This window comes from Stegostoma tigrinum, chromosome 3 (genome assembly GCF_030684315.1).
Source record: "Stegostoma tigrinum isolate sSteTig4 chromosome 3, sSteTig4.hap1, whole genome shotgun sequence".
NCBI classification, from domain to species: domain Eukaryota; kingdom Metazoa; phylum Chordata; class Chondrichthyes; order Orectolobiformes; family Stegostomatidae; genus Stegostoma; species Stegostoma tigrinum.
The window spans coordinates 79,102,267-79,123,000 of record NC_081356.1 but is presented as its reverse complement, the minus strand read 5'-3'; the positions used below and the strand labels follow the sequence as shown (position 1 = coordinate 79,123,000).

General features: G+C 39.1%; 1 protein-coding gene across 5 annotated transcripts in view; it reads left to right on the top strand.

Moving 5' to 3' along the window:
• Positions 1 to 14,820, top strand: part of apc (APC regulator of WNT signaling pathway) — a 177,809-nt gene extending 162,989 nt beyond the window's left edge. For 3 of the 5 annotated variants that reach the window (XM_059644691.1, XM_048526853.2, XM_048526854.2), the window contains 5 exons: positions 538 to 677; positions 2,114 to 2,191; positions 2,713 to 2,829; positions 4,706 to 4,920; positions 7,294 to 14,819. In XM_059644691.1, coding sequence (XP_059500674.1) covers positions 538 to 677; positions 2,114 to 2,191; positions 2,713 to 2,829; positions 4,706 to 4,920; positions 7,294 to 13,930 — 7,187 coding nt within the window. In that variant the 3' untranslated portion in view covers positions 13,931 to 14,819. Of the gene's footprint in view, positions 1 to 537; positions 678 to 2,113; positions 2,192 to 2,712; positions 2,830 to 4,705; positions 4,921 to 7,293 lie in introns of all 5 variants that reach the window. The other 2 variants (XM_048526851.2, XM_048526850.2) reach the window with 1 other exon arrangement.
• The last annotated feature ends 5,914 nt before the right edge of the window (positions 14,821 to 20,734 follow it).

Genomic DNA, 20,734 nt, shown 5'->3' with positions numbered 1-20,734 from the left:
TGACATTCAGTTTTTCATGTTAGTCCCTTGTGAGAACAGTTCGTAGCTGAGTGCACAGCCATGTCAGTGGCCCCTCAAGATGTGAGCCTCCATAATTTTCAGTATTGGTCCCATGTTGTACTTAGGCACATAATGTAAGTATCATGATTCTTGTTCGTGTGCCAAGAAAGCTAAAACATTTAGCTTTATTTACAGGAAAGTCAACACATTGACAAGACTTTTAATATTCAGGAATGCATGGATGTGTGTAAGAATAGGAAAAGACTATAGAAAACTAATTTATGTGAAGCAAGATATTACACACACAGAAATGAACAATGACTTTTCAGTGAAGCACTATGTGAGAATTGGAATATTTTGCAGACTTTTTGTGAACCTATTTATCCATTCCTGTGAGCCAGATCTTACCATTGTTGAATTAGGAATTATTTTTCAGGATGCTGACTTTAAGATGTTTATGACACTTTTTCAAAGCTTCTTAAGAATATTAGTTTTGGAAAGAAGTTGAATTTTGACTAATGTTATTCTGATGTGCAGGTGGTTTGCAGGCAATAGCTGAATTGTTGCAAGTTGATTGTGAAATGTATGGACTCACTGATGACCATTACAGCATCACTTTACGACGATATGCTGGGATGGCACTTACAAATTTAACTTTTGGGGATGTTGCAAACAAGGTATGCAGTTTATTGTGGATTTTTCTTTTGGGTTTGTATCTTACACATGCCAACATATGAATTACAAACAGCAGTAGGCTATTTGGCCCTGAAACCTACTCTGCCATTCGATAAGATCACTACTGATCTGTTTGTCCTCTGAGTTCTACATTCCCAACTACCCCAGTAATGTTTCTGTCCTTGTGTAATGAACAGCATCTACTTTATAAATATTCAATGATCCCACCTCCATTATTTTTTGAGGCAGAGAGGTCCAAGTCGCACAGATTTCTGATAGAAATACATTTCTTTCATCTCTGTCCTGAAAGGGAAACTCCTAAGTTTAAAATGGTATTCCGTTGTTCTGGATGAACCTAAACAAGGGATTATCCTTTCCACAGCTACCTGACAAGACCACTCAGAATCTTATGAACTTCAATGAAATCACCCCTCTCTCATCTGAAATCCAGTGAAAAGCTAAGTCTGTCCAGTCATTCTTCATTATACAAACTGTTTGTTTATTCCCATTTTCAACCTAATAAACCTCCTCTGATCCTCCACCTGCATTTATTTCCTTCCTTAAATGAGATCAAAATTGCACAATATATAACTGAAATATTACATCCTTAGTAAAGGATGCATTTCATAGCTTAATCATTTGCTGCACCTGTATGCTAAACTTCTGTGAATCATACTTCCAAAGAAATTGAACTTATCTATTCTCTTACCTTATGTTTCCAATATTTTCTGCTTTCTCTCACAAAATTTTATAAACTTCATAGAATCCCTATTGTGTGGAAACAGGTCATTCGGCCCAACAAGTCCACGCTGCCCCTACGAAGAGCATCACACCCAGACCCATCTCCAACCCCCTTCCCTTTCCCTGTAACCTTGAATTTCCCACGTCTAATCCACCTAACTTACACACCCCTGGATACTACGGGCAATTTAGCATGGTCAATCCACTAAACAGTACACCTTTGGACTGTGGGAGGAAACTGGAGCACCCGGAGGAAACCTATGCAGACTCCACGCAGACAGTTGCCCAAGAGTGGAATCAAACCTGGGTCCTTGGTGCAGTGAGGCAGCAGTGCCACTAAATTTTGTGGTTTACTTGGTCACTTAAAATTAACTTGAAACTAAATTGCACAATTCATTGTGAATCAGTTTACTTGAATAGTTGGATAAAAATTGATCAAACTAGTTGAAGATTTTGAGTCAAAGTTGTAATTGGGTTTTAGGTGAGGAATGATCTCTTCCAGTGCTTTGCTTTGAGAGCTGGCATCTACTTTGGAACTTCTGAAAGTACATGGCATGGTGACACTCTCGACTGCAGTTGGTGTTGCTTTTTACAAACTTCTCACTTATGATTTAAATATTTCAGCAACCATAGCATTAAAAAAACTAAATTACATTTGTGTAAGAGTTGCTTCTGCAGTGATGTTTCCTGTTCACAGGCCACACTCTGCTCTATGAAGGGGTGTATGAGAGCAATGGTAGCTCAACTGAAATCAGAAAGTGAAGATCTACAGCAGGTAAAAAAATTAGCTTGTTAAGCTTCAGTGGAATTCCCTATGTAGAATTTTTAAAGCATCTGGTAAGCAAGGTCATTTGAATGATGAGATTTTCCTAAGTGTACTAATCATCTTAAACAGATCATTTTTTGGACTACTGTCTTGCTAAGTTGAGAATATAATAGAAAATGGCAAAATAATAGTTCACTGGCAGTCATAATGCTGTCTTTAACTTGGAGAAAATGCTGCACACGATTGCTTATTATCCACTTCAATTTCTTTTTGCTTGATGAACAGTTCCTTGCCTTTTAATCAAACGTTATATTAATCAGACCATTTCTGAGAAGAGTTTACCATCTTGAAGCTTTATATAACTGGCTTTTTCTGTAAGACTTTAGGAATGATATTTGGTGTTAACATTAGAGAATCTGATATCCTACCATGCATTAGGAATAAAGGAGGAAATAAAAATACAATTAGCAATTCCAGGAAAAGAAATGCATTTTTTTTATTTATAGGTAAACTACAACTTTTTGTTACAGGTAATTGCAAGTGTATTGCGAAATTTATCCTGGCGAGCCGATGTAAATAGTAAAAAGATCTTGCGTGAAGTTGGAAGTGTGAGCGCGTTAATGGAATGTGCACTGGATGTGAAAAAGGTAGATGAATTACTTCACAGTTAAAATTGAAGCTATGTTCCATTCAGAATTTTCGTAGAAATGTGACTACTGAAAAGTTAGACCTCTCCTGCCATCTTGCTATTTTCAATCTGTACTTTCTTCTGTAACTTGAAGGCTAGAATTTCAAGAGAAAAGACTCCCAAATTTGTAATTCATAAAAAGATAGAGTAACTACAGAAGGGGTCACAGTGTGCCATGTTTTGGTAGTTTATACATTCAATGCCGTGATTTCATTCATGTAGTTTTGAGTAAATATTGTTGAAAATAGAGGTGGTGCTCAGTATTTCCCCACAGGTATTAAAACTTTGTGTCCATGCCAGTTCTACCAATTGCTCAGCAACACTGACCAACAGTTTGTGCAAACATATTAAACAAGAGGCCATCTGGCTCTTCGAGCTTACTCAGCCATTCAATAGGATCATGGCTGATTGTGGCCTCAGCTCCACATTCCCACCAACCCTGACACTCTTTGACTCATTAGTTAATTAAGAATCTTATCTACTGCTTTAATACATTGAATGACTGTCTCCATCACTAACTGAAGAAGAATTCCAAAGACTCAGAAAATATTTCTCATCTCCTTCATAAATGGAAGTTCTCTTATTTTTAAACTGTATCCCCTATTTCTAGTCTCTTGCAGAAGGGTAAACATTGTTCATTATCCATCCCATTAAGGTCTCTCAGGATCTGATGTCTACAAGCTCTCTCCATTTATATAATATGCTGATTTTCTATTCTTCCTGCCACAATGGACTTGCTGATATTTTCCAATATTGTACATTAGGAAGATTGTGATGCAGTGATATTGTTACTGAACTAGTAATCCAGAAGCCCACATTAAAGCCCTGGGAGCACAGATTCAAATTCCACCATGGCAGCTGACGGAACTTAAATAAATTAGTAAATCTGAAATTGAAAACTTGTCTCCATGGTGACCTTTAAACTGTCATCATTTGTTGTAAAGATCCATCAAGTCCACTAATTTGAAGGAAATTTGCCACATCAACCTGGTCAACTGTTAATTATTTCCTGTAATTTGAAGACAACTAAGAACAAGCAACAAATGCTCTCCTTTTTGATGACATCCACAATTTCATGGAAAAATATTACAATATTACCTATCTTCATCTCTTTTCACACTCTGCATCCTCTTTATGTTCCTACTTTTCTTATGTGTTCAGCAAATTTAACAGTATACATTTAATTCTTGTGACCAAGTCATTCATATAAATAGTTGAGGATTCAGTGCTGATCTATCTTATTACATCTTGATAACTTAAATGATATTTAAGACTGATCTTGGCTTCCTGTTAGCTAACCTATCTCTGCTGTTTTTTAGCCTCTACACTGTGATCTCTTGTTCTGCTCAGTAAGTCGAGCACACATAGTATTAAAACAAACATAAAAGATATGAAGTAAACTTGTTTTAAATGTTACGATGTACATACTGTCACACCCTTGAATCATTTGAACTCGAGCAGAGTGAGGATTGAAAATCTCACCTCAGATTTTTACTCAGACCTCTATCAGGTCTGTGGAATGAAAATGTTTATACTTTTTATTGCACATTGGGAATTTGCTACATATAAATGTCTCATTGAATTTGATATTCAGCATTACAATCATATACACTATCCTAACATACTGCAAGCGCTATCTGTCAAGGTTTTTACAAATCAATGTTCTAGAGCAGAGGTTCTGAAGAAAATTGAACATGTTATAACATTCAAATGTAGAGTATATTAGCAAGGTGCACAATGTAAAATAGGTACCATGGAAATATTCAAAAATGTTTTCCAGGTTAAACTTATCAAACAAGAAAGAAATTGTATTAACTATTCCTTTATTTCTGAAGGAATCAACCCTAAAGAGTGTACTTAGTGCCCTTTGGAATTTGTCTGCACATTGCACTGAGAATAAGGCTGACATCTGTTCTGTGTGTGGTGCTCTTGCATTTTTGGTCAGCACTTTAACCTACAGAAGTCAAACTAATACGCTTGCCATTATTGAAAGTGGAGGTGGAATCCTACGAAATGTTTCTAGTCTGATTGCGACAAATGAAGATCACAGGTGTGTGTGCTTTTATTTATTGAAATAATTTGTCTTTACTTCATGAAAGTCAATCATGCAGATTTCTATAATTATAGTGACTTAAAAGATTCCTTAACTTCAGTGTTGTAAAGTATTATACCCTTAATTCATTCATCTATTCCGTATTGCCTCTTACCAGTACAGAATATGCAAACCAAATTTACCAAACAATCCGCAAGTGAAGGGAATTAATAGGCAAATACCAGTCGGCACAAACTGTAAATCACACATGGGATAACAATACAATGAAGACTATTGCATGAGATTACAAGCATTCACATCACACTTTAATTAACTTCAGTAAAGTAACTGGTGAGCACTGGCAAAACTGAAACAATGGTAGAATTGTCCAATTCATCACCCCTTATTTAGTCTGTTTAAAACATCCTTAAAAACAATTGCAGGTTTCACAGAATTTAAGATAGTAAAATTTTCCTTCCCTGGTATGAGGTCAAAGATTGTCATAGCAAGCACAGTTTGGCCCTTGATAGCATTCTTGAATTTGTAACCGTAGGCTGACTGACCTAGTACAAACTTGTTCATATTTGTAAGCAAATTTCCCATTCTGTTTTGCATCATTAATTTACTAATGAAATGGGGATTATTTTCAGAGAAGAACAAAGCTGACTCGGCAAGGAATTTTACTAGATTAATTGCATAAATATATAAAGCCATTTTCAAACAATTGCATCAGTTTACAAAACTCTTACTGCAAAATATTCCTCTATTGAAAACACGTTCAGAACTATGCATATGGTACAATTCAGTAAACAGCAGAAAGCTTTTCTTATGCCTTTTAGTATCTTCTCTGCCTTAACCAACAGCAGTAAAGCAGATAATCTAATCATTTTCAGAACTATGCATAGTTCTGAATATGCTTTCAATAGAGGAATATTTTGCAGTAGGAGTTTTGTGAATTGATTCAGTTGATTGAAAATGGCTTTCTATATTTATGCAAACACAGAATATTCAAAGTAAAAGATTCATATTCCTTCACAATATATCCAACTCTTCCTCAATTTAAATATATATTTCCCTAATTAAGAATCAAGAAATTGAAGCCTTTCCTCCTCAGGTAAATATAAGATGCTCCGTGGTACTATTCAGTAAACAGCAGAAAAGCTTTTCTTACGCCCTTTAGTATCTTTGTGCCTTAACAAACAACACCAAAGTAGATCATCTAATCATTTTCTCATTGCTATTTGTGGCTCTTTTTAGAAAGAGTGATGAAAGGTGCATGATTTTGGTTTAAATTAACATCCCCTAAGATTGCTGGGGGATGTACTGGGAATAGTGTGCACTGCCAATATAAATTTTTCAGAAATCAGAAATATAGGGAAATCACTTAATGTCAAATCACATCAGTCAGGATAAAACTAATTTTAAATTCTCCTAAGATGTAATTTTTGTTTCCAGGGCAAAAATAAATGATTAAACAAAAGGACAGACTTCAGTTTCACATTGGTACTTCATCACCATGTTTATATCACAGTAATAAAACATTTTGAGAATCTTACTCTCTTCAGACAGCAACATAGACAACATCTGCTTCCATAAATAGAAAAGCAATATACTACAGATTTTGAAAATCTGAAAGAGAAACAGAATGCTGGGGAATAAAAAAACCTAGCAGGTCAAGGCAGTATTGAGGAGATAGAAGAGGCATTGGATGAAAAGTCATAAACTTTAAATGTTAGCTGTTTCTCCTCCTTCAGTCTCTGACTGCTGAATATGTCCTGTTCTGTTTTCCTGCTTCCATGGAGTCCTAAACCACCACCACAATTTGAATATATGTCCTAATATGAGTTTGAAGCAATGGCTAATTGTGTGTTCACTCTGGAATTCTCTTAAGACAGAACTGTCAATGGGAATAGATTTAAAATATCTGCCTCGCATGTACTAAGCAGATTCCTCTACAAGCAGGGCACAGATTCCCTGCAGTAGGCATCAATCTTATTGTAGGATGCTGCTCCTAAAGTAGCCATCACAAGTAACGGCTCCATCTCTTTCTTGCAGGAGAGAAAACTTAAAATTTTGTCAGCTAACTTCACGCCCAAATTCTGCAGCCCTCCCTGCATTCTTCCCTTCCTTTCTTCCTTTCCCAATCCATACTGCTGTTTCCTCAACTCTTCTCTCCTGCTCTCCTTCCTTCTAAAGTGCTTAAAGACTGAGTTCAAATGAGTTTGAAAAGAATAGTCTGCATAGCTAATCTGTGAATATTTTATTAGTCTTATTTATTCGGTATTTTTGCCTTGATTTGAAATTTATATACACTAGTATATATTAGGTTTATAAATGTTTTTATAAACCAGTTTTCTAATTCTAATCCATAATTCTCGTTCTAATCCCTAGAAATATCCTACGAGAAAATAATTGCCTACAGACATTGCTACAGCACTTAAAATCGCACAGTTTGACAATAGTTAGCAATGCATGCGGAACTCTTTGGAATCTCTCCGCTCGAAATGCCAAGGATCAGGAGTCTTTGTGGGACATGGGAGCAGTTAGCATGCTCAAGAATCTAATTCATTCTAAACACAAAATGATTGCAATGGGAAGTGCTGCAGCTTTAAGGAATCTAATGGCCAACAGACCTGCTAAATACAAAGATGCCAATATTATGTCTCCAGGATCGAGTCTGCCGTCTCTGCATGTCCGAAAACAAAAGGCTCTTGAGGCAGAGCTAGATGCTCAACAATTATCAGAAACTTTTGATAATATTGATAATTTGAGCCCTAAAACATCCCATCGCAATAGACAAAGGCACAAGCAAGGTAGATACAGTGAGTATGTTTTGGACTCTGGACGGCATGATGATGGGGTATGCAGATCAGAGAGTTTCAACACTGGAAATCTGACTGTGCTGTCACCATATATGACTACTTCTTTGTTATCTGGTTCTTCAAGAGACAGAAACAGTGTAGAAAGTTCCAGAGGAGAAAAGGACCGGAGCGTAGAAAGAGATCGAAGAGGAACAGATACTACTTCCTTTCCTGCTTCTGATAATGTGCCAGATCCTTCTAAAAGAGTAGGGCGACAGATTCCGACCACTGCAGCTCAAATAGTCAAGGTGATGGAGGAGGTAACAAGCATGCATTTATCCTCTGAGAACAGAAATTCAGCCTCTGCATCTGATCTACACTGTATGCCAGAGGACAGGACTGGAATGAGACGAACATCATCATCTCATCCCAATACTAACATTTTTAATTATGCTAAACCTGAAAATTCCAATAGAATCGCTTCCATGCCTTATGGAAAAATGGAGTATAGGAGATCATCAAATGATAGCTTGAATAGTGTAAGTAGCAGTGATGGCTATGGAAAAAGGGGGCAAATGAAGCCATCAATAGAATCTTACTCAGAAGATGATGAAAGTAAATTCTGCAATTATGAAAAATATCCAGCTGATCTTGCCAACAAAATTCACAATGCTAATCATTTAGATGACAACGATGCAGAGTTAGACACACCAATTAACTACAGCCTTAAATATTCAGATGAACAGTTAAACTCTGGCCGACAAAGTCCATCTCAAAATGAGCAATGGGCACGGCAAAAGCATACTGTGGAAGAAGAGATGAAAAGGAATGAACATAAACAGGCCAGAACTCAACCCTCTGAATATTCCATCTATCATGAAAGTACCTGCAGTGGAGATGAAGCACATATTAAATTCCAACCTCGATTTGGTCAGGCAGATTGCTCTTACAGCACCAGAGCACATAACAGTTCTGAGCAAATTAGAGTAGATTCTGAGCACAGAATGAACCAGAAAGTTAATCCATCTCTTTGCCAGGTAGATGATTATGAAGATGACAAACCAACTAACTATAGTGAACGGTACTCTGAGGAAGAACAACATGAGGAGGAAGAGGACAGGCCTACAAATTATAGTATAAAGTTTACAGAGGAAGAGCACCATATTGAACAGCCAATTGATTATAGTTTGAAGTATTCCTCAGAAATCCCTCCTTCACAGAAGCAATCTTTTATGTACTCAAAAGGTTCTTTGATTCAAGATGCAACAAAAGACCATGCAGCAGCAAGTCGTGGAAGCACATCAAGTTCCAAAATCTCATCCAGTCAACCAAGGCAACTTCACCCTAGCTCTACACAAACTAGAACAACTCCCACTCCTGCAGTACAGAAAACAGCCAATTGTAAGGCTCCTTCAATTAACCAAGAAACTATGCAGACTTATTGTGTAGAGGATACTCCTATTTGCTTTTCAAGATGTAGCTCACTATCATCTCTGTCATCAGAGGATGAAATGGAAGGACGTGGCCAAGCCAAACATGTATCAGATGATGGAACCACTTTGCAGATTATTGACCTCAAGGAAAGTCATGGTCAGTTATCTGCTGAGGCAGCAATAGGTGAGGGTTCCTCTACTTCACAGCATACACGAATGAAACAGAATAGGTTGCAGGCCACCAATGTGTCTCAACCTGATATTTCTAGGCAGAAAGCTGTTGAGTTCTCTTCAGGTGCCAAATCACCATCCAAGAGTGGAGCACAGACCCCTAAGAGCCCTCCAGAGCATTATGTGCAGGAAACTCCTTTAGTATTTAGTAGATGCAGTTCAGTCAGTTCACTGGGGAGCTTTGAAAGTCAATCAATTGCCAGTTCCATCCAGAGTGAGCCTTGCAGTGAAACAGTCAGTGGAGTTATAAGTCCAAGTGATCTTCCAGACAGTCCAGGACAGACGATGCCTCCTAGCAGAAGTAAAACACCACCACCTCAACCTGCTCAACTAAAGAGAGAGGCACATAAAATCAAGGATCAAACTAATGTTAAAAGCAGAGAGACTGGCCAAAGGCAAGAGGCTGTGAATGCTGCAGTCCAAAGAGTTCAAGTTCCTCAGGACAGCGATAGCTTGATGCATTTTGCCACAGAAAACACTCCAGATGGGTTTTCTTGTGCATCAAGTTTAAGTGCTCTTAGCCTTGATGAGCCATTTATTCAGAAAGATCTTGAGCTCAGAGTAATGCCTCCTGTTTATGAAGATGATCATAAGAGTGAAGAACTTGATAAAGAGGAAGATGCTAGTGTAAAAAGTAAATGTAAAATGGACAAAGCTGCAGAACCTGAGAAAGATATTCTGGAAGATGATGATGACGATGATGATATTGATATCTTAGAAGAATGCATAAACTCAGCCATGCCAACTAAATCTTCGAGTAAAGCAAAGAAAACTCCTTCTACTTCAACATCACGGATACCACCTCCTGTAGCAAGGAAACCAAGTCAGTTGCCTGTATACAAGTTGCTTTCTAATCAAAATAGAGTCCATGCTCAAAAGCACGTAAGTTTTAATCATGACTTATTTAGAGAAGATATGCCACGAGTCTACTGTGTTGAAGGAACGCCAATAAACTTTTCAACAGCTACATCTCTAAGTGATCTCACAATTGAGTCACCTCCAAATGAATTGGCAAATTCAGGAAGCGTTCGGCCTGCATCTGAATCTGCAGTGATGGAAAAGAGAGATACTATCCCAACTGAGGGCAGAAGTATGGATGAGGCTGAGGCAGCCAAAGGTCTCAATACTGTTCAGCAAGGGCAAGACGATAAATCGGAGGAAGGTGATATTCTAGCTGAATGTATAAATTCCGCTATGCCAAAAGGAAAGAGCCATAAACCCTACAGAATTAAAAAAATGATGAATCAAATGCAACAAGCATCAACATCTGTGAACCATGCAAGTCACCAAGAGCCTGATAAAAGGAAACTGACATCTCCAGTGAAACCAATATCTCAGAATACTGAATATAAAGCACGTTCCTTACAACGGGCATCTGCATCAGATCCTCCAAGTAGCTTTTCTGCTGAAGGCTACACAGAGCACAGAAAGGAAATGGAAAAAGGTAGTAAAAGGCAAACCACAAAAAATGTTGCTGGGGATTTTCATGATAAACCATCAAGTAATGATAACCGTATTCGTGGAGGTTTTCTCTTTGACTCCCCACATCATTACACCCCAATTGAAGGAACTCCATATTGTTTTTCACGAAATGATTCACTGAGTTCACTTGACTTTGATGACGATGATACCGATCTCTCAAAAGAAAAGGCAGAACTGAAAAAAGAAAAAGGCAAAAAAGACAAAGCTTCTAATGATGTAAAAAATTGTAATAACGAACAAATTTCTAATGGTCAGCAACCTACCGATAGAATGCAATCAGGTCAAAAACCCTTGCCAAGTAGAGGGCAGTCAAAAGCTGCAGTACAGAGGCATGCTGTTTTCTCTCAAACACCAAAAGACAGCAATGACAGAGAAACTGGTACAGATGAAAAAATGCAGAATTTTGCCATTGAAGATACTCCTGTCTGCTTTTCTCGCAATTCATCCTTAAGTTCTCTCAGTGATATTGACCAAGAGAATAATAATAAAAAATCAACACCGCACAGTGAACAGGAAGAGCATACAAACAGCCAAGCTGCTGTTAGCAGACCTCCCGCCTCGGGCTATGCACCTAAGTCATTTCACGTTGAAGACACACCTGTATGTTTTTCTAGAAACAGTTCCCTTAGTTCTCTCAGCATTGACTCTGAAGATGATCTTCTACAGGAATGCATAAGTTCAGCAATGCCAAAAAAGAAAAAACACCTTGCAAAAGCGAAAAGTAACTGGGAAAATACAGGAAGCGATACTTCTGCAGCATCAGCAGAGGAGACAGATGAACCTATGAATTTGAGAGAGCAAGTACAAAGCCCTCTTTCAGAACAGGCTTTTTCACCAGATTCTGAAAGTTTTGACTGGAAAGCCATCCAAGAGGGTGCTAATTCTATAGTGAGTAGCTTGCACCAGGCTGCTGCTTGCCTGTCAAGGCAGGGTTCTTCTGATTCTGATTCCATTCTGTCACTTAAATCTGGTATTTCTTTAGGATCGCCCTTTCACCTTACACCTGACCAGGAAGAAAAACCACTTGGTTCCAGTAAAGGCCCTAAAATTGTGAAACCTGGTGAGAAGAGCACCAGTGACAACAAAAAAAATGACGAAGAAAATGCTAAAGCTATTAGAGGAGGGAAAAGGGTTTATAAAAGTTTAATAACTGGGAAGGCCCGTTCCAATGTTGAGACTGCTTCCAGTCAGCCAAAGTATACTCAACAGGCAAATATGCCAATGATCTCGCGGGGAAGAACCATGATTCACATACCTGGTGTAAGAAACAGTTCACCTAGCACAAGCCCTATTCCGAAGATGCCACCAAAAAATACAACCTCCAAAAGCCCAAGCCCAAGTCAAAACACACACAATCCACCAAGAGGCATGAAAACGCCAATAAAATCAGAGTCGAGTCCAGTGGGCAAGCAAACAGGTGTGCAGGGGGCATCAAACAGCAAAGGCTCTTCTAGATCAGGATCGAGAGATTCTACACCATCTAGACCTTCTCAACAATCTCTGTCAAGACCAATGCAGTCTCCTGGTCGAAACTCCATATCTCCAGGTAGGAATGGGATCAGCCCTTCCAACAAGATATCGCAACTGCCAAGGACATCTTCTCCAAGCACTGCCTCAACCAAACCTGCAGGATCGGGAAGAATGTCTTACACATCTGCAGGTAGACCACTAAATCAGCAGGCATCCTCAAAGCAAACCGGTTTAGGAAAGGGCACATCATCTATTACAAGAAGTGAATCAAATTCTAAGGGATTAAGCCAGAGTGGCAGTAACACTGTACCAGGTAAAAGAGTGGAACTGTCAAGAATGTCTTCAACAAAGTCAAGTGGCAGTGAATCTGACAGATCTGAAAGGCCGACATTGATGCGTCAGTCAACCTTTATCAAAGAAGCCCCAAGTCCAACATTGAGGAGAAAGTTAGAAGAATCAACTTCATTCGAATCTTTATCACCACCTTCTAGGCCAGCATCACCTACTCGATCACAAACTCAGACTCCAGTTTTAAGTCCATCTCAGAATCTTGATGTGATGCCCAGTCATTTACCAAATCAAACCAGCAGTTGGAGAAAAGTACCTCCAAATCAGAATCTCACTGCAGAACATCTTGAAGGAAGGCCAATGCGGAAACATGATATAGCTCGATCTCATTCTGAAAGCCCTTCAAGGCTTCCTGTGAATAGATCAGGTACATGGAAACGGGAACATAGCAAACATTCCTCATCCCTTCCTCGAGTTAGCACATGGCGAAGAACAGGAAGCTCTTCATCAATTCTATCAGCCTCTTCAGAATCAAGTGAGAAGGCTAAAAGTGAAGATGAGAAACCACATCAGAATTTTGCTCATGGTAACAAACAAGCTAAGGAAAACCAAGCTCCTTTAAGGGGAACTTGGAGAAAAATTAAAGATAATGACATTTCACAAACAAACAACCACCTTCTGAATTCTTCAGCTCCAAATAATGTTGAATCCAAACATTTAGTTTACCAGATGGCACCTCCTGTGTCAAAGACTGAGGATGTATGGGTGAGAATTGAGGACTGTCCAATAAACAATCCTCGGCCTGGAAAATCTCCAACAGGCAATACACCCCCAGTTATTGATGATGTGCCTGAAAAGTTGCTTATAAGTGATGAAGAAGGCTCAGGTGATGGACAGAACAAGCCAATGTCAGAACATAGAACTCCTCCTCATGGTCTAAGAATGGAGAAATGTTTGAATTCATTTACACAGTTAGATAGTCCAGAGAAAAAAAACACAGAAGCAAAATCTGCTGTGAACAGCTCTGCTACCTCACCAGAAATTGAGACCATGGTTGTCACCGAACGTACACCTTTTAGTTCAAACAGTTCAAGCAAGCACAACTCGCCTAGTGGTACTGTTGCTGCAAGAGTAACTCCTTTCAACTATGTACCTAGCCCTCGCAAAAGTAGCACAGACAACAGCTCCACTCGGCCATCACAAATCCCAACACCTGTAAACAACAGTAAAAGAAAGGAGAGCTCTAAACCTGAAAACCCCGAGTCTAGTGGAAATCAGAGTCCTAAGCGTCATTCTGGATCATATTTAGTGACCTCTGTTTGAAATAACTGTAGAAAATTGATTTATTATGTATAATTTTGGCCCAACTGTCTGATATTTGGAGATTATTGGTTTTACAAGAAATGTTGATCAACTTAAATGCTTTTGTAAATATCTTGACTGTTTTTCTGTTTGCAGAGGGTCTCTGTTAAGGAAGCCATATTTGATAGGAAACTATATAGATGCTGGTGGAAATTTGGCAGATGCATTTGGTTAGGAGGTTTGAGATTATTCCTGCAAGTCATAAAAGCAACACAATGTACAGTCAGTTTACTTGTATTATGTATTAAGAGTTCCTGCCATAACCCTTTTATGTAATGCTTGGCTTATATAACTTTAAAATACTTGAAAATTGTCTAGGTAAGTCCATTAATACATATGAATCATGTTCAACAATTTAATAGCAAAAAAATGGTCAGGGAGTTTCAAAAATTAGATATCTAATTACATACATGCAAAAAAAGTGAATGAACTGAGTATTAATATTCCTTGTTCGTAATTGTGAAGTATCCTAACCCCTCTAAGCAATCATGCAGCTGTGAAATTCACAGCCTTATGATTTCTGCTGCAACAGCCTTCCCCAGCCTGCTCTTATGCATGATCTGATTGGATGGTATGTTGTTTGAAGCAATGACTCGATTCTGTGATCACATGATGTGCATAGGTAGCTACAGTGTGTTAATATACACTGCTGTGTGTGTGCTGCAAAAAGAGATTGTCTGTAACTTTACAGCTTTGGACTGGAGTATTTTCTCCTGATCTAGATTTTACCAGAAAAGTAGTTAGAGCCATTGCTATGCTGTAACTTGTTGTATATTGTTATTTGAGGTGAGATGGCTACTCTTTTATGAATGGAACAACAATTGTTTCAGAATAACTAAATGAAAATTTCAAAATAAATTATTACTGTATGTATTGTTTGTCAGTTGAATTTTTGTGCATAAACCTTATTGAAGAAAACAAATGTTTTGATACTTTCTAATGCAATTTCTGTGCTTCTAACGAACGTGTGAACAGAGTCATTCAGTTCCTCAACTTTGCTCCATCATACAATCAGATCAGCAATGGTTTAATTGAATCCTCAAATCCACGTTCGTGCCTTCCCCTGTTAACCTTTTATCTCTCCTTCGCAGGAACCAATCTGTTGCTGTCTTAAAAATATTGAACAACTCTGCTTGAACCGCCTTTTCTGCAAGAGATTTGCAAATACCCTCAATTCTCTGAAGGGAAAAAATATGCATTATCTGTTCTAAATGGGTTATTCCTGAATTTTAAACAGTGACTTCCTAGTTCTAGATTCTGCCATCCTTTCCGCATCCATACTGTCAAGACCTCTTAGGATCTTCCTCTGTCAAGGCATTTCTTGTTCTGTTGAACCCTGGGGGATGATAAACCATATCTGAACTGTTCCTGAGGCATTTTCATCCTTCCTTAAATAAGTGACTAGTACTGAATGCTATAATCTAGATATAGTTTCAACAGTGCCTTGTATAACTGAAGCAAAACCTCGATATTTTTGCATTCACTTGCCCTCTCAATAAATGATAATATACAGTATCTCATCGTTTAGATAACATGCTGCATTTTCATTTTTCCAGCCAAAATGTACAACTTTACATTGTTGCCTAGTAAAAGCCCAATATTCAGACTTGAAAACTTCAATTCGCCCCACCCTTTCATGGAAACTTTCCAGATTTCCCTTTGTGAAGAAGTGGTTCTTGGTTTCAACCCTAGCGTTATATGCAAGAGCTTTAGAGATGTTAGACTATAAGTGATAGCTGGAGAAAACATCTTGTTCATGATGAGTTCATTAAATGAGGGATGTTAACGTTGAAACAGTACCAGTCAGTGATACAAGTGTGTTATTAATGATGTCAGCTGTTATGAATGGGAGGAGATTAAGATTGCAGAAATAAGGAAATGGATGTATTTTTTAGACAGTATACTGATGGACTTTGACTTTGTTTTCAAACTTAAGGATAAGCAAAACAGCATAAACTTAAGATGCCCTTAAAACCTACACTTTTGACCAAGCTTTTAGTCATCTGCTCTAATCGTTTCTGATGTGGCTTGGTGTTATAATGGCTTTTTCTTTCACAATGCTCCAAAATGAATGTTGGGAATATTTTTAAGACATTAAAGGCACAATACAAGTAGTTAGGCTTGAACCAGCAGACATAGGAGCAGAGGTAAATCATTCAGCCCATTACTTCTGCACTGTCATTCAGTAGATCCTGGCTGATCTGATACCTGTCAACTTCACTTCCTTCTTGCCTTTTGGCCATAATTCTTCATTCCCTTACTGATAAAAAAACTGTCCATCTCTGCCTTAATGACCCAGCCTCTTCAGTAAAGAATTCCACAGATTCATTACCCTCAGAAGAAATTCCTCCTGATTTCTGTTTTAACAATGTGGCTCCTGATTCTGAGATTATGGCCTCTGGTCCAAGATACGCTCAGGGGAAACAGCCTCGGTGCATCTGTCTGTCAAGTACCCCAAAAATCCTGCATGTTTCAATGAGATCACCTCTCATTCTTTTAAACTCCAATGTGTACATTCCCAACTCAACCTTTCATCATAAGACGGTGCCTCCATACCCAGTATCAGCCGAGTGAACCTTCTCTGAACGGCCCTCCAGTGCCAGTAAATCTTTGATAAGGTAAATGGCCCAAAACTTCACAGTATTCCAGCTGTGCTCTGACTAGTGCCATGTGTAGTTTTTAGCAAAGTATCCCTCCTTTTATTCTTGATTCTCTTTGAAATAAAGGCCAGTATTCCTGTTGTTTTCCCTATTATCTGCTAAACTTGGATGCTAGCTTTTTTTGATTCATGGATGAGGATTTCCAAAACGCTCTGCAGTCTTACTCCATTTAAATAAACTCAGCTCCTCCAATCCTCCTGCAAAGAGCACAGCCTCACATTTTCCTACATTTTATATTAACAGCCAAGTTATTGCCAACTCTCAACCTGTCCATGGCCCTCTCAACCACTTTCAATTTTTGCTGTTCATAGATGTCTAGCAGTACTGCTCTTCCACGGGCCTTTGTTTCAGAGGTCCAACATGTTTGTCAATGTATTTTGTGTCTCTGCATCATCTTGGTGCATCTCTCTGCCGAGGATTAGGCTCAAAACTTGGGAAATCTGAATCACAAATCATGAAGCATTAGCAGCATTGTGGACCAGACATTAAATGTACTTCTGAAAGAATATATCTCTATCTGATTGGAATCAAAATTAAGAGAGGCTTGCTGGTTCAGAAGCTAAAAACCTGCTATCAGCAGGAACAGTATGTTGAAAGCAACTTGCATGTATCATTTGTTAACTGGCAGGTAATAAACCCTAGTGGTACCAACGAATTGAGTTAGGCATTTACAAAACAACCTTTACCTCGGAACTGCAGTCCACATAATAAAAGAATGATCAGTGTCTCGGTGTTCTCTTATTTTCAGAGGAGGATTTAAAGCCAGGTTTGCAAGCCAGTAAAGTAGCAAGGCTTATTTACTGTTTAAGCATTTCAGAGGATCTCAAGAAGAATACCATTGTCTCATTAAGTAAGTGTTTCTGTGGGAATAAATAGCAAAGGAAAGAAGTCACTGGTAATAGTATGTGTAGGCTCTCCAGCACTTGCTGCACTATAGGACTATAGACTGTAGTGAATAAATCAATGAGGGCTTGTAAGAAAGGTACTATATTAAACATGGGTGATCTTAAGCTTTGGAAGGATTAGATTAGTCAAATTGACAAAGGTATGTCATTGTATCACCATATTCTTCCTAGACTATAGGGCTGCACCCTCCTGAAAGAGACAATTGGCAGTGGTTAAACTTGAGGGCCACTATACGTGTTGGGGGGGGGTGGAGAGCAGAGCGCGAGGAGGGACAGAGAAAGAGGTTGAGGAGAGTCATTCATGGTAACCTCAGCTGGTGCAGGAATTGACCCTAGAGATAATGGAAACTGTAGATGTTGGAGAATCTGAGATAACAAAGTGTGGAGCAAGGAACACAAAAGCTGACATTTCGGGCCTAGACTTTCTCTGACAAAGGGTTTAAGCCCAAAACGTCAGCTTTTGTGCTCTTATAAGCAGGAATTGACCCTACCTTGTTGGCATCATGCTACTTCACAAACCAACTGTCCAGCTAACTGAGCTAAACTGGCCCTTGATAATAGTGTCAACTCTCTGGGCATAGTGCATTGTCAAACAAATACACAGTTCCTCAAATTGTCCAATTCTTCCTAGCTGTCTAGTTCAGGTTAAAATAATATGCATCCCTGAGCTGCCTTCATTTACAGGTAACTACTTAATCCGAGGAAATTGTATAAACCAAAGTCCAAAAAGAAATATCAATTGCCAGTTTGTAACTCTATAACTTAAACTCTACACCCTTTTAAAACACCCATACACATTCAAACAGACCTATAAAGAGACAAAATGCGACACAAACACTATGGATATAGAAGAGGGGAAAAAAAAGCCAGTCTGGAAAATACTGTCCAGATTAGAGATTGAAGAGTTGTTCTTTTTGGTTCCATGTGATTCCTTCTGACTCTTTGTCAATGACACAAGCTTGTACGTACACTGATTCTCAGTCTTTGATTTACTGGTTAAGGATTCGCCCTGTCAGTGTTTTTGAAAGTGCATTACCACATTTCATTTGAACAGGGGATTTGCAAAGACAACACATCATGCGAGAAAGGTGAGGGAGAATAGCTAGCTGCTAGAGATTTCCTCTTATTTCTGCACACACAGAAGGGAGGGTAAGATGCTTTCTGTTTGCAGGCGAGATGGTTTTGCTGGATTGTTCACAGCAAGCACACGTTCCTCAGCAGGTGACTACAGTCAAGATGTTGATATGGTGATAGGCACTCTTTCAGGGCCCTCTTGGGGAACAGTGGTAGTGTCCCTACCCCTGGACTGGGAGTCCCACTCGCTCCAGAAGTGTGTAATATCATTTCTGAACAGGTTGATTAGAAAAATAGGATCCTATTTTTTAAAAAAGAGGACCACTCCTAAACCCACAACAACTGGTGCCCAATTGAAAAGCCAATTAAAAGACTGAGCAGTCAGACGGTGTCGATCTATCTGGACACTTGCTGCTCACTGCTCCAATAAGTCACATTGCAAATACAATTTAAAATGTGCTCCAGTAACTTGTTTTACTGTAACCCCACACTCTCTTTCAACAGTTTTCTTAACTGGAAACAACATGGTTTTAAATCTTCACAGTACAGTCTAAACAAGTAAAAGTGTCTTTACTGTACTCTTAAAGATGCATTCATAGTGTATTCAGGACTTTTCTTTTGAGAGGAATACAGATTTATCAGATTGCTGTGGTGCATAGGAGACTATTCGGCCCATTGTGTCCGTACTGGCTTGCCAAATAAGAATTATGACTTTGTTCCACCCTTTCATTTAACACTGTATACTGTTGCAATTATCTAATGCCCCCTTGAATAGCACAGTTGATCCACACTTCCATTTTATTCTGTTCTATTTTAGACCTATTGTAGGTAAAGAGATCAGAGTAAGTAATGATCTTTGAGCAAATGAATCTATAAATAGAGCGATTAAAACATAGAATTTCATGTGTAGCCACATGGTCCACAGTGATGCCTGTCTCTTTGTGGGGTACATGGAACATTCTTTGTTCTAGTTCTGCTCCAACCCCCAACCATAATCATTGGTACTGCTTTCCTCTCTTTAGAATTTGAAAAATTTATCAATTTCACTTCCGATTTCAACCTCTCTCTCCCCTTCATTTGGTCCATCTCTGACTCTTCCCTTCCCTTCCTCAACATCTCTGTTTCCATTTTCTGGGGATAGGCTGGCCATCAATATCCACTACAAACCAATTGACTCCCTCAATTCTGAGGAAGGGTCACTGGACCCAAAACATTAACTCTTTTTTCCTTCACAGGTGCTGCCAGACTTGGTGAGCTTTTCCAGCAACTTTGTTTTTGTTCCTGATTTACAGCATCCACAGCCCTTTCAGTTTTTATTTGACTCCCTCTGCTACCTGGACTGTACATCCTCACACCCTGCTTCCTGTAAAGACTATTCCATTCTCTCAGTTCCTCTGTCTCCATCGCATCTGTTCTGATTATGCCAATTTTGATAAGGGAGCCTCCAAAATGTCCACCTTCTTCCTGAACCAAAGTTTTTTTTTGTCTAGCTGGAAACAGGAACCTTAGCTGCAGACAGGGCCCTCAACTGGGTCTGCCCCATCTCACACACTTCAGCCCTAACATCTTTTCTTCCCTGCCACAACAGTGATAGGGTTCCCCCGACCTCACCTACCATCCCACCAGCATCCACATCCAGAGGACCATGAGTGTCATTTCTGCTCTGTCCAGCAGGATGCCACCACCAGATACATATTCCTCTGCCTTCCACCACAACCATTCCCTGCGGGACAACTTAGTCCAGTCCTCCTTCATTCCCAGCATCGCCCATGGCACCTTCTCTGCAAACACAGAAAATGTAACAGGTGCCATTTACATCTTCCCTCCTAAGTATCTAAGGGCCCAAACACATCTTCCAGGTGAAGCAGCACTTCAATCTAGTCTACTGCATTCACTGCTCACATCTATATTGGGGAAATGAAGGATAGGCTGGGTGACCACTTCATAGAACACCTATGTTCTGTCCACAAAAAAAGATCCTGAGCTTTCAGTCACCTGCTGCTTCCACAGACCACCCTGTTCCCTGGCCAATATCTCTACCTCAGGCTTGTTGTAGTGCTCCAGCGAAATTCAGTGCAAGCTGAAAGAACTGCACCTCAGTTTCTGCTTGGGAACTCTACAGCCTT